Raw genomic sequence first — 12,628 nt, forward strand, 5'->3', positions numbered from 1 at the left:
ATTTTTCGACTTTATGTTTCCGGATCTTGTCTGTATAGCTTTGCCATGGCTCTTCTTCTAAGGTTTTATCTTGGTGAAGGGCAATGGAGAGTGACACGATGTTTCTCGCGGCTTGTGTTTACAAGCGTTATTTCAACCGTTTTAAGATGTAATCACTATTGGTCTCGGAGGTTTCCAAAGTGCTTTATTGCACTTATATGGATGGCGTGAGACTGCTACATATTATACATATTAGGTAATTTAACTACTATTTTTTTTTTTGCATCATTCTTCCTCCATTTTGGGGGGTTTGCCTCGTGGACCATGTTTGTTTTATATCACCAGGTGGCATTATTTATATTAGCTAATGTTTTTCTTGGTGTCACAACTCGGCACATTGATCTGTATCTTTCTATCAATGAGTGTCTGTATTGAGTCAATGAGCTCTGTTGCTCCTTGGAAATGTGTTACGTCGACTTTAGCCTATGGTTCATGTTGTGGAGGTCTTTATCTTATTATTCATGTACCAATTTGCTATATGATATCCCCGCTATATGGTTGTGTATCAAAAAGGCAAGTACATGGGAGGCTGGTGGTGAGTTGGGATTGATTTGTGTTGTATATGAGAGACGTATTGATGATGTGAATTGGGCCTCCGATGTTGTGTGAGTTTGGCCTCGCATATCCACGTGAAATATTATTTATGAACCGTACTTGTATAATTTTGCGGTTTTTTCTAATCATTATTCTCTGTTATACGTTCCCTGTTCGTTGGACCCTTTTAACCTATTGCATGAGTGTTCGAATGTGGGGTATGTAGGACGCATAAAATATTGCCTCGTTGGGCCGTTTGTTTTCTCTTATCTCAGCATTTTCTTGGCAAGTTGCATTATATTTTTTGTGTATTTGACTTTATACTCCCCTAGCAACTCCTTGTTCATCCTAATCCCGGGCGCCATGCTTGCGCGTGACCCTCCTTTTCTCTTGGTCTCTGCTCGGCCATGTTTACTTTTCCGCCCTCACCTTTTGTGAAGTTCGTTGGAAAACATTGCTGTGGATTGTATTTTATTATATGACCGTGTGCCATGTTCGGTAAATACTCGTCCTGTTGAAGTGAATATCAAAGTCCGAGGGCTGCGTGATGCAACAAGGATATTTTTTTCTTAAGTTAACAATTTCTTTCCCTACATTCTGAATATTTTTCTTTACGAGGGTTGAACCTGTTGACTGCATCCTATTGTGGGTAGACACGACGCTATGATGGTACTGTGGCAATTTGTGTTATTTTGGTTTCCTTAAGTTTATTTGATGAACTCTATGTTTCCTACTCGACGTTATACCAAATGAATGGCGAGTTGCTATAGTAGATCCAGTGTACAAAGGAAAGGGTCATAGACATAAAGCTGGAAATTACAGGCCAGTAAGTTTGACATGCGTTGCATGTACGCATTGGGAAGGCAATATTTCTGATTATATTAGACATGTTTTTGAAATTAATAACTGGTTCAAGGCAGTTCGGTTTTAGAAAAGCTTATTCCACTGAAGCTCAACTTGTAGGATTCCAGCAAGATATAGCAGATATCTTGGATTCTGGAGGACAAATGGACTGTATTGCGATTGACCTGTCTAAAGCATTTGATAGGGTGGATCATGAGAGACTACTGGCAAAAATGAGTGCGATTTTACTAGACAAAAGAGTGACTGAATGGGTTGCTATATCTCTAGAAAATAGATCTCATAGAATTAGAGTATGCGAAGCTTTATCTGACCCTGTAATAATTTAAGAGGGGAATTCCTCAGGGCAGTATTATTGGACCTTTATGTTTTCTTATGTATAAAAGTGATATGAGTAAAGAAGTGGAATCAGAGGTAAGGCTTTTTGCAGATGTTGTTATTCTCTATACAGTAATAAATAAATTAAAAGATTGTGAGCAACTGCAACATGACCACAATAATCTTGTGAGATGGACAGCAGGCAATGGTATGTCGATGAACGGGGTTAAAAGTCAGGTTGTGAGTTTCACAAATAGGAAAAGTCCTCTCAGTTTTAATTACTGCGTTGATGGGGTGAAAGTTCCTTTGGGGGTTATTGTAAGTATCTAGGTGTTAATATAAGGAAAGATCTTCATTGGGGTAATCACATAAATGGGATTGTAAAGAAAGGGTACAGATCTCTGTACATGGATATGAGGGTGTTTAGGGGTTGTAGTAAGGATGTAAAGGAGAGGGCATAAATGTCCCTGGTAATACTCCAACTAGAGTATTGTTCCAGTGTATGGGACCCTCACCAGGATTACCTGATTCAAGAACTGGAACAAAGCCAAAGAAAAACAGCTCGATTTGTTCTGAGCGATTTCCGACAAAAGAGTAGCGTTACAAAAATGTTGCAAAGTTTGGGCTGGGAAGAATTGGGAGAAAGAAGACGAGCTGCTCGACTAAGTGTTATGGTCCGAGCTGTCAGCGGAGAGATGGCGTGGGAGGACATCAGTAGACGAATAAGTTTGAGTGGCGTCTTTAAAAGTAGGAAAGATCACAATATGAAGATAAATTTGGAATTCAAGAGGAGAAATTGGGGCAAATATTCATTTATATGAAGTAGAGAGTTAGGGATTGGAATAACTTACCAATGGATATGTTCAATAAATTACAATGTCATTGAAATCATTTAAGAAAAGGCTAGGAAAACAACAGATAGGGAATCTGCCACCTGGGCGACTGCCCTAAATGCAAGTCAGTATTGACTGATTGATGATTGATTGATATTATTGAAGAAGTAGGACGGGAGCATTTTAAACTTTATCCTTTTGATTTAATAGGCTGTAATTCAGTTCATGACTTTTCTTCTTGGTCATTTTCGATCCGGTCCGCGCAAACTATGATATGTAAGCATTTATTTATCGCCCCGGTACCTCTGGCTGATTGGAGCTTCTTCTGATTTTTTGATATTTCGATTTCATTCTGTCTGTGTATGTGTTGTGTTTTCTAGTTATTTATTTCTCGGTGCTTATTGTGACCAACCCTGTCATGAGCATACGAGAAGAATAACGTAGGCTGGTCTAGCACAAGCACATACCATATTTATCCAAACAGCAGAGGGGCGCAGGACAGAGGAAACTAATAAAATCGTATACTTAACTGTCGGCCACTGTTTCAACAATTTATTGTTACTGATATGTATGAATAGAGTCAGAACTATTGCTCTACATCGGCCAAAATCAAAGCAAGTCACGAACAGATGAATATATTTATTTGCAAGATGTGATAGCTAGTGCTGGAAATGTTGAAAATCTGGGGTGATTAGTAATTTTGCCGTCGCCATTCACCAGTAACCTCAGACATATGGACGAATATGCGCAAGACGCTATGAAGTTTATTAGGAAACACGATCATCCCGATTTGTTTTTTACGTTTACGTGTAATTCATCGTCGAAAGAGATTAAAGATGAATTACAGTATGAACAAACGCCACCTGATAGACGTGACATAATTGCACAAGTGTTCAGACAAAACCAAGTCAAATTCATTGACACGATTGTGAACTGTCACGTGTTTGGAGACGTCATTGGAATGAAAAAACTAGGAATGCCACACTCACACAATTTAATTTAGCTCAAAGAGAAATCAATGACGTTATCAGGTCTGAATTTCCAAATCAGGTCGAAGATCCTGTACCATGTGAAATAATAGTAAGAAGTATGATACTTGAACCATGTGGAGTACTTAATACGCAATCACACTTTATGAAGGAAAAGAAATGCTGTAAGTGATATCCTAGACCATTACTGAGTGAAACGAAAATGGATGAAGAATGTTATCCAGACTACAGACGTCGACCACCGAGTAAAGATGGATTTACGGCAATAATAATACGAACGAGAATTGACATAGCAGTTGAAAATGAAAATCGATGGGTCGTGCCATACAATCCATCAATGGCTAGGATGTTTCAAGCACACTTCAGTGCAGAATATTGCAGCTCTATCAAGTCAATTAAGTAAGTGTACAAATACATTAAAAAAGGAAGTGATTTTGTTTTCCTTGAAGTAACTAATAAAAAACGACATGAAACATTTTTGACATATCAATTAGGACCAATTAGGACAATACATTAATAGTAATGAGGTGGTTTGGCGTGCATTAAATTTACCGATTCACGACGGGTACCTAACAGTTATTCTTTTAGCAGCCCATCTCAAGAATGGACAAGGAGTGTATTTTACTAGTGAAACAGCACGAAGAGTTGCAAATCAACCCGTCAATACTAGCTTGACAGCATTTTTCGATTTGTGCCGAAATGACCCAATTACTACAAATGGGACGCTTCAATCGGTGTTAGAAAGGAATTCCGGTTGAAGGTCTTGAGAGTTTATTCAAAGATCGAGTATACATGGTTCATTCCAAAACCACAGAGTGTTCCTACTTACGGCTACTACTTCACGAAGTACATGGACCAATATCGTTTGAAAATCTTCGAACAGTAGACCAGTTATATTTGTGAAACGTAACGAGAGGCATGTCAGCGCCGCGGTCTGTTAGAAATTGATAATCTAGGAGGAAGCAATGACGGAGGCCTCACAAGCAGCAAGAGCGGATAAAGTGCGATATTTTTTTGCAATAATCTCGCATCGTGTAATCCATCAAATCCTAATAGACTATGGATAAGATATCGTGACAGCATTAGTGACGATATTTTAGACGAAGTGCAGTAAGACAATTCGAATTTGGATGTTACTTTCAATGAAGATATTTATAATGAAGCAAGATAATGTTAGAGGAACGATGTTTAGCGAATGACCAACAAAAGTTTAGTTCAAGTTAGAGTATAACCACCCGTGAGAAATGAATTAGACGCAGTTAGTTCTGAATTGATGAAATAATTCAGTTACAACGTACAAGAATTGCACAGCTACATCAGACAAAATGAACCAAAATTAACGCAAACACAACGGATTGTATACACGAGGATCATAAATCGTATTGGAACAGGTGAAGAAGGAATTATAGTTTTGTATCCACTAGGGGACACTGGGAAACGTTTCTTATCAATTTGGGTTTAGCCAAAATTCGAGTGAAAAGCAAATCGCATTACCATTAGCATCATCTTGAATTTCGCCTACAATATTGGAAGGTGGAAAAACTACTATTAAATGTAGCCGAGGTATGACAATATCTTCGGCACGTTGTCAGATTTTAATGCGGTGTAAAATAATTATATGGACGAATGTACAATGGCCCATAAAAAAATCACTCGGAGCACTAGATAAAATATTACAGGATCTTTGGAAGAACGCAAGATTAATGGGAGGAGATTTTAGGCAGACATTGCCGGTAATTTTAAAATCAACACTGGCAGATTAAATAAACGCATATTAATGTTCTGCAATAGCGTTGAAAAATTGAAAAAAATATGAGTGCATTAATAACAGGAGATCCAAGAGCACAAGCATTTGCCGAAAATATGTTAAAAATTGGAGACACAGCTATCACTCCGGCTAGTCAGATGTAGTCTCAGGGTATCCACCAGCAAGAAAAATGTTTAATTTTTCTATAAGTCAGGTTTTACGTGAATTCCAAGAAAGAACCAACGACCGTACACGTTACTGTCCGATGAACGTCTTCACCTTACCGCATAAATTCGCAAATTTATCTTCGACCATAATTTCATAACGCAACTCACATAAAAATTACCTTGCATACTAAGTCAGTCTACTATCTACCATTATAAATGATCATCATTGAATTATGAAAATAATGAAGAAACATATTTATTAACCTAATAAATAATTGAAAGAAATGAGAATAAATATATTCATGAACTCCATAATTATTGTTTCAAAAATAAATATTATTCCGTAGAAATTAGTTTAAGTCAGCTCTGGCTTATCAATAAATTAACATATTATTGTGAATTCAATGTTTCTGAAATGAAGTCAAATCTTCCCTAATTATCCTTGAAAAATTATGTTAATCATTCAATTGCATTAATATGACACAATTACATCATCATTAAGAAAAAGTTCAGGATTCCTCCACATAATTTACACATTTGAAAATATTAAATATCTGAATTCGTTAGCGTCGAATATCACTCTGATGAACAGCATTATGACGACTGACGTGCTAAGGTTTTCGACCCTACTGCCACTTAAATTACGGCTCCTAGTCTAATATCTACTCATTTAAAATTCTAACTTAAAATATAAAACAATACTCAACACATAAAATAATCTATCTCACTATCCTACCTGTATAATTCTTCATTCATTTCATCTCGGCTCAATATGCGTTCAGCCGTTAAGCTTATCTTAAATATATCACGCGTGCAAGAATTTCAACAAGTATCTCGGTATTATGCTTGTCCGTCAGCTACATATATCATCTTGCCTACCTCACATTTCATATTTCTGAGAATACGTCACGAAACACATATATCTATCTATTAATAGCTGTAATTACAACCATATCATCTTCAATTCTCAACTGCACATGAATTTTAACCATCCATATCTTATTATAAGTTACTCCCGCGGCGTATTCCTCTTCAGTATTTGCATCGTCTAACTGCATCAATTCCATTCATATTTAACATCCATTCATCACATATATGTCTCATTAACTATCACGACGCCTAATATTATACTTAAATCATCTCATAAAACTCCATACTATCATTTATAACCTTCAATTAATACACTCTTAACTTCCTCAACATCTATACTCAACACGTATAACCTTCTTTATATCATTTGCTACTATTGAGACATAACGTTTTTCTCCGCGTAAATATTCCTTTCCATTGACTAATTCACTTTAAAAATACGATGCATAACCTTAAATACCGTATATGTTCTTTTAACAATATTATTTGACAAGGAATAACTTGACTCTAAATATCACTTCTCAATACGCTATCCACTTGTGACGTAATCTAAGATCGGATGGCTTACGAAACTCATAGATATTATTCATCATTTGACACTCTTTGAAATCAGCTATTATATTACTTTCCTTCTTGACCGTATTCTCATTTACCTCATTGAATCACTTGTTAATACGTAACCATACTCCACGAGATATCTTTCTAATTCTACACTGACGTAATGTATCATTAGTATCTTAAGTATAATGCACTTCACTTCAACGTTTCACTTGCACACTTAATTATCTCATACTTAGGCTATTCTATTCTACCGCATATGCCACAAAAATATATGAATTAAGAATTATGTTACTTATTATAAACACTTAGCTCGTCTTTCGTCATCTCGGGCCTCAGTTGCTCTGCTTCCGCTCGTCACATGGCTGGTACTCTGGCCATGGTTCGATGTCTGGCTGGATTCGTCATCTCAGGTTGATCTGGCTGGGCGACACCCTCCTCTCATCTCGGGTAGTTTTAACTGCTCCCTCCAGGTCGGTCCATCTGGGTGTTTAGCAGACCATCATCTTCTTGGAAAAACTGCCGATAAGGTCAAATATTTCTGATAAGTACATATTCATTTTAGATTTTTGTTAAATTAATACTTCTCTTAAGATATCTTTTTCTCAGTCTCCTTTTGTGAAATAATCATCCAATTCTCTAAGTCGGCGTAAAATAATTTGCGCCTCGTCTTGCTCAAATCTTCAGAATTTAAATTATTTAATTTCAGAAATATTATTTCTTCCACGACTTCTTTTAATACAGTAATTCTCTGCTATCGTTTCCTCTTCCTACGGCTTCCAGTTTCTGTTTTCGTAGCATAACTGATCTTGTACTTCGGGACAATCAGTACACGTATTTAGATGAACTTTCGTAATTATCGGTGTATTTTATATCTTCCACCGTATTTTTATACGTTGTTTCACCGTCCACCACAATGAGATCACCGTCTTCTTCAATATTATCGAAGCTTTTCCTCGGTATTTCTACTAGAATCTTAGTAATCTCCTTATTTCCATAGAGCGATATCAGTTTAAGGCAGACCCTCCGATGAGGGTGGGCGGCATCTGCCTTATGTAGGTAACTGCGTGTTATTGTGGTGGAGGATAGTGTCGTGTGGTGTGTGAGTTGCAAGGATGTTGGGGACAGCACAGACACCCAGCCCCCGGGCCATTGGAATGAACCAATGAAGGTTAAAATCCCCGACCCGGCCGGGAATCGAACCCGGGACCCTCTGAACCGAAGGCCAGTACGCTGACCATTCAGCCAACGAGTCGGACACAATTTCCAGTGACATTAGCTTATAGTATGACTATCAATAAGGTTCCGAATAACGTTCCACTATTGTGGAATTAATTTGCAAGGTTCCTGTTCCTCACCTGTCGGACAAGCAGAAAATTTGTTTACGCATGCGCGAGACAACACATCAAATGTAGTGTAAAATAATGTATTTCGATTAAATTACTTAGTATGTAAGATGTTTATGTAGCCCAAAAAAAAAGAATAAAAATAAGAAACAGAAACAGACTGGTCTTTTAATGCACGTCTTCTGCCTTATGCAGAGGAAACCGCACAGGTGAACAATGAAAAACCAGCCAAGCGGGTGCTCTTCAGCTACGAATATATACAGTTAGGCTTGTTTTTTGACACTTAACATAGGTTTATGCCAACCATGGCCGTGAAAGAGTACTCGCTTAAGCCATAAAGCTGTTGATTACGCTGTTGTATGTTACCAAGTAGGTCCTCCGATGAAACGTATTCTGAATTAGTAATCACATTCAACGTCGCATTTTCAAGCGATATAATCAGAGAGATAAAATACAAAATAATAATGTTATGGCTTTAAGTCCTACTAACTACTTTTATGGTTTTCTAAGTCACTGAGGTGACGGAATTTAGTCCTGAAGTTCTGTTACGTACCAATAAATCAAATTACACGAGCCTGGCGTATTTGAGCATCTTCAAATACCACCGGACTGATCTAGGATCGAACCTGCCAAGTTGGGATCAGAAGGCCAGGGCCTCTACTGCCTTAGCCACTCAGCCAGGCTTATTAAAATACAGAAGCATTCCCCACAAATCCTGTACTTGTTCCCTAAAAATGTGCTCCTCGTTCATTTCCATTGTCTATTGAAAAACAGTTAGCTCCAACGTTTTATATCAATTTCCAGATAAATGTTGTTGCCTGCGAAAGTGCAAGCCATGTAATGTTAAACAGTTTAATTGTTCTCAAATTATAGCAGCAGTAAGTTATATGGTCTTGTCTCTGGTAATCAAGCGGAATTAACGCTATATACACTCTCATGCTTGAGTACTTGCCACATTTGGATGTAATATTGCATTCAAGTTAATCCGACTCCTTGGCTGAATAATCAGTGTCGAGGCCTTCGGTTCAGAGGTCCCGGGTTCGGTTCCGGCTGGGTCGGAGTTTTTAATCGCCTTAGAATAATTCTTCTGACCCGGAGCCTGGGTGTTTGTGTTCGTCCCAACACTTTCCCCTTCATATTCAGACAACACACTACATACCAACCACCACAGAAATACGCATTAGTGATTACATGCCTCCATAGAGGGTTGGCGTGAGGAAGGCCAACCGGCCGTCAAACAGGGCCAGAGTGGTGATACTAATTACAAGTAGTTTGATGGTTCTAACACGATAATCCCTTGGTCGCTCCTTACGACAGGCAGGGGATACCGTTGGTGTATGCATTCCTCGCCTGCATCCCCCACCCACAAGGGGATGTGTGTTTCGTCGCGAGAGTTATTTTATTTCGCTCAAGTCCGCCGGCAAGCCGGTTAGGAACCCCCTATCCGCCACCTACGCCAGCGTAATAGGTTCGTGGCGTCTAGGAGTCGAAATTCATTGTTAGTATAGAAATCTATGCAGAACAGTGTTATATATAGAATACCAACACAGACTATCAATCAGAGCTAAGATGTAAAATATTACTATACTATTACCATTATTAAGACGAATCATTAATGTAAACTGGAGCAATTTCCATTCCCATAAGTGATTAATACCAAGAAAACCCTATCTTTGCAGATCTACCGGCTATACCAGAGAATGTGACGGTGTCTGAACGTCGACACGGTCGTGCAGTTCAGCTGGAATGGGATGAACCTGGTGATAGAGGAGTCGAAAACGAGCCGCCATTGCTCTATTTACTGGAGGAGCGCCACCACGTAGGACGGCATCTCACACCTGAGCGATTCGGATCGTGGATCACCCGTCATCGGTCAACCCGTACGAGTGCAACGCTCAAGAACATCCTGAAGCCAGGACGGTGGTACCAGTTTCGAGTTGCAGCGGTGAATGCAAACGGCTCCAGGGGATTCTCTGAGCCGTCCGCTGCCTTTAAATTATCATTAGGTAACACTTTCTTCCATTCTCATTAATTCTAAAACATGTCTTGTCCATAGCATGTACTGAAAATAAATGTAACAGGACATTCATCATACCAGTGGAATGGGATGCATTGAATAATACTACAGTTACTCTAATTACTGATTATCCTAAAGAATTATATACTACTTCCCGGTGACCTTTGAACACAGAATCTTTAGTGACAATTACTTTGATACGTGGTGCTCATTAGTTGTTTACATTCCCTACTAAATACAGTACTTTCAACCAAACACTTGTATGTCGCTTTTCTGTTTATCGATTAACATCTTAGATGCGTCAGACGTATGTGCCATTTAAGTGTTTCGAGTGTTAATTATTAGTTACATCTGACAATAACCCTAGAATAATTTACCAGTGTCTAATCTGAATTACCTAGGCTAATCTTTGTGTAACGGATATCCTGTTCCAGATGAGTTAAAGATGTAATATTAGTGCTACCACCAATAGGCATTATGTAGGCTTAACTACACAAATACCCGGTATTAACTAAGAAATGATTTCAAGGTTATGAGTCAATTCTGTAGTACTATTTTCGTTAAGGTATGTCTTACTTTTCAGCAGCAAGAACTGGACCGAATAAGTATTTACGGACGTCGAATGAGACATTAGCAAAAATGTATTTCAAAGACTAATTTGAACATATCTTCCATATAATAGTACTCATATTGGACTTAGTGACAGTAGTAGGGCAGGGCCGGTTCCAGGACAATGGGAACTACGTAATTTAAAATGCACGTGCTTTTGACAGCTGCCATCTTGACAGGTCCAAACCACGTGGGCGCGGATTTTGAACAAGTGAACGTAGATAACCTCATTGCTACCATCTTAACAGGGCCTAACTTCACTGCTGCCATCTTAACGTCGTAGAGTGCACGGAATTTAAAATCCACGTACTTTTAACAGCAGTCAAGTTGACAGATCCTAACTACGTGGGCACAGATTTTGAACAAGTGAACGTGGTTAACCTCAGTGCTACCATCTTAACAGGGCCTAACCTCACTGCAACCATCTTAACCACGTGGAGGGGGCGGAATTTAAAATCCACGTGCTTTCGACAGCTGCCATCTTGACGGGTCCTAACCATGTGGGCGTGGATTTTCAGCAAGTGAACGTTGCTAACCTCAGTGCTACCATCTTAACCTCACTGCTGCCATCTTAACGACGTTGGGGCGCGGAATTTGAAATTCACGTGCCTTTGACGGCTGTCAAAATGACAAGTCATAACCACGTGGCCGCGGATTTTAAACAAGTGAACGTGGCTAACCTCATTGCTACCATCTTAACAGGGTCTAACCTCAATGCTGCCACCTCAAGTATGTGGGCGCGGGGAATCGGAAATCCACGTGCTTTTGACAGCTGCTACAGGTCCTAACCACGTGCACTTGTTTTGCAGCGGAATTTTGAAATAACCTCAGTGAATTATAGTTTTAATGGGAAAATGCTGACGCAGCTCCGATTGTCCTGGAACCAGCCCTGCCCTAATACTACTGACAATGAATATTTAATCACGACCTCTATATTTACCAACCTAGGGTCTTAGTACCGTTAACCACAAATCGTACTTGCTGTAATGAACCATAGGTATATGGAAACTATTTAACGACATTTGACGTCCTTTATTTTCTATGAAGTATATCTTACCAGGAACAAATTGGAATGAATAAGTAATTAATTCACAAACTATACTATCAAAAATTACATTTGTTGCTCACATTTTACCCTCTAGTGCATAATGAATATATTTCTGTACATGACGAATGTATATACTTATGAGCAATTAATATAGATAGCTGTCACCTTGGCAAAGTGCTCTTGGGTCGGCCCGGCGACATAGTACATCATTGCGATGACGCAAGACCTCTTACTGACCGAGTGTGTACCAGCTGAGTGAAGCATGGCTGACACAAGATCGCGGTCAGTATGCAGGTGCCATACGCATGGACTATCCCACCTTCGAAGTCGTGCAGACAATGGGCTTTCCACGGGACATCATGTCCAGAGTATACTATGAGTATGTATATTCGGGTAAAACCACCATCGCCGTGGAGCACAACGTGTTGATGACGGGGGGGAGCAAGAGCGGATAGGTGGGTCACAGTGCAAAAGATTACTCGCGAATTTAATGCTGGATAACAAAGAAATATTAGCAGCCGTACTATCCAGGAACTTCTCGCAATGAGGTACAAAAGCCGCCGAACCACATCCGTACCTTTGCTCACCGCACGTCACAAAGTACAAAGAATGACACTGGAGAAATATCGCCTGGATATATGAGTTGTGGTTCCAGTTTGTACACACCATGACGACGTAGGAGTGTGTCTCAA

The 12,628-nt window shown here is 39.1% G+C and overlaps 1 protein-coding gene across 1 annotated transcript in view; it reads left to right on the forward strand.

Moving 5' to 3' along the window:
• LOC136860295 (anosmin-1) overlaps positions 1–12,628 on the forward strand; it is a 288,905-nt gene that overhangs the window by 203,737 nt on the left and 72,540 nt on the right. The window contains exon 3 of the mRNA XM_068225884.1: positions 9,942–10,268. Within this exon, the coding sequence (XP_068081985.1) occupies positions 9,942–10,268 (327 nt within the window). The remainder of the gene's footprint in view (positions 1–9,941; positions 10,269–12,628) is intronic.

The sequence above is a fragment of the Anabrus simplex genome, chromosome 1 (genome assembly GCF_040414725.1).
Source record: "Anabrus simplex isolate iqAnaSimp1 chromosome 1, ASM4041472v1, whole genome shotgun sequence".
NCBI classification, from domain to species: domain Eukaryota; kingdom Metazoa; phylum Arthropoda; class Insecta; order Orthoptera; family Tettigoniidae; genus Anabrus; species Anabrus simplex.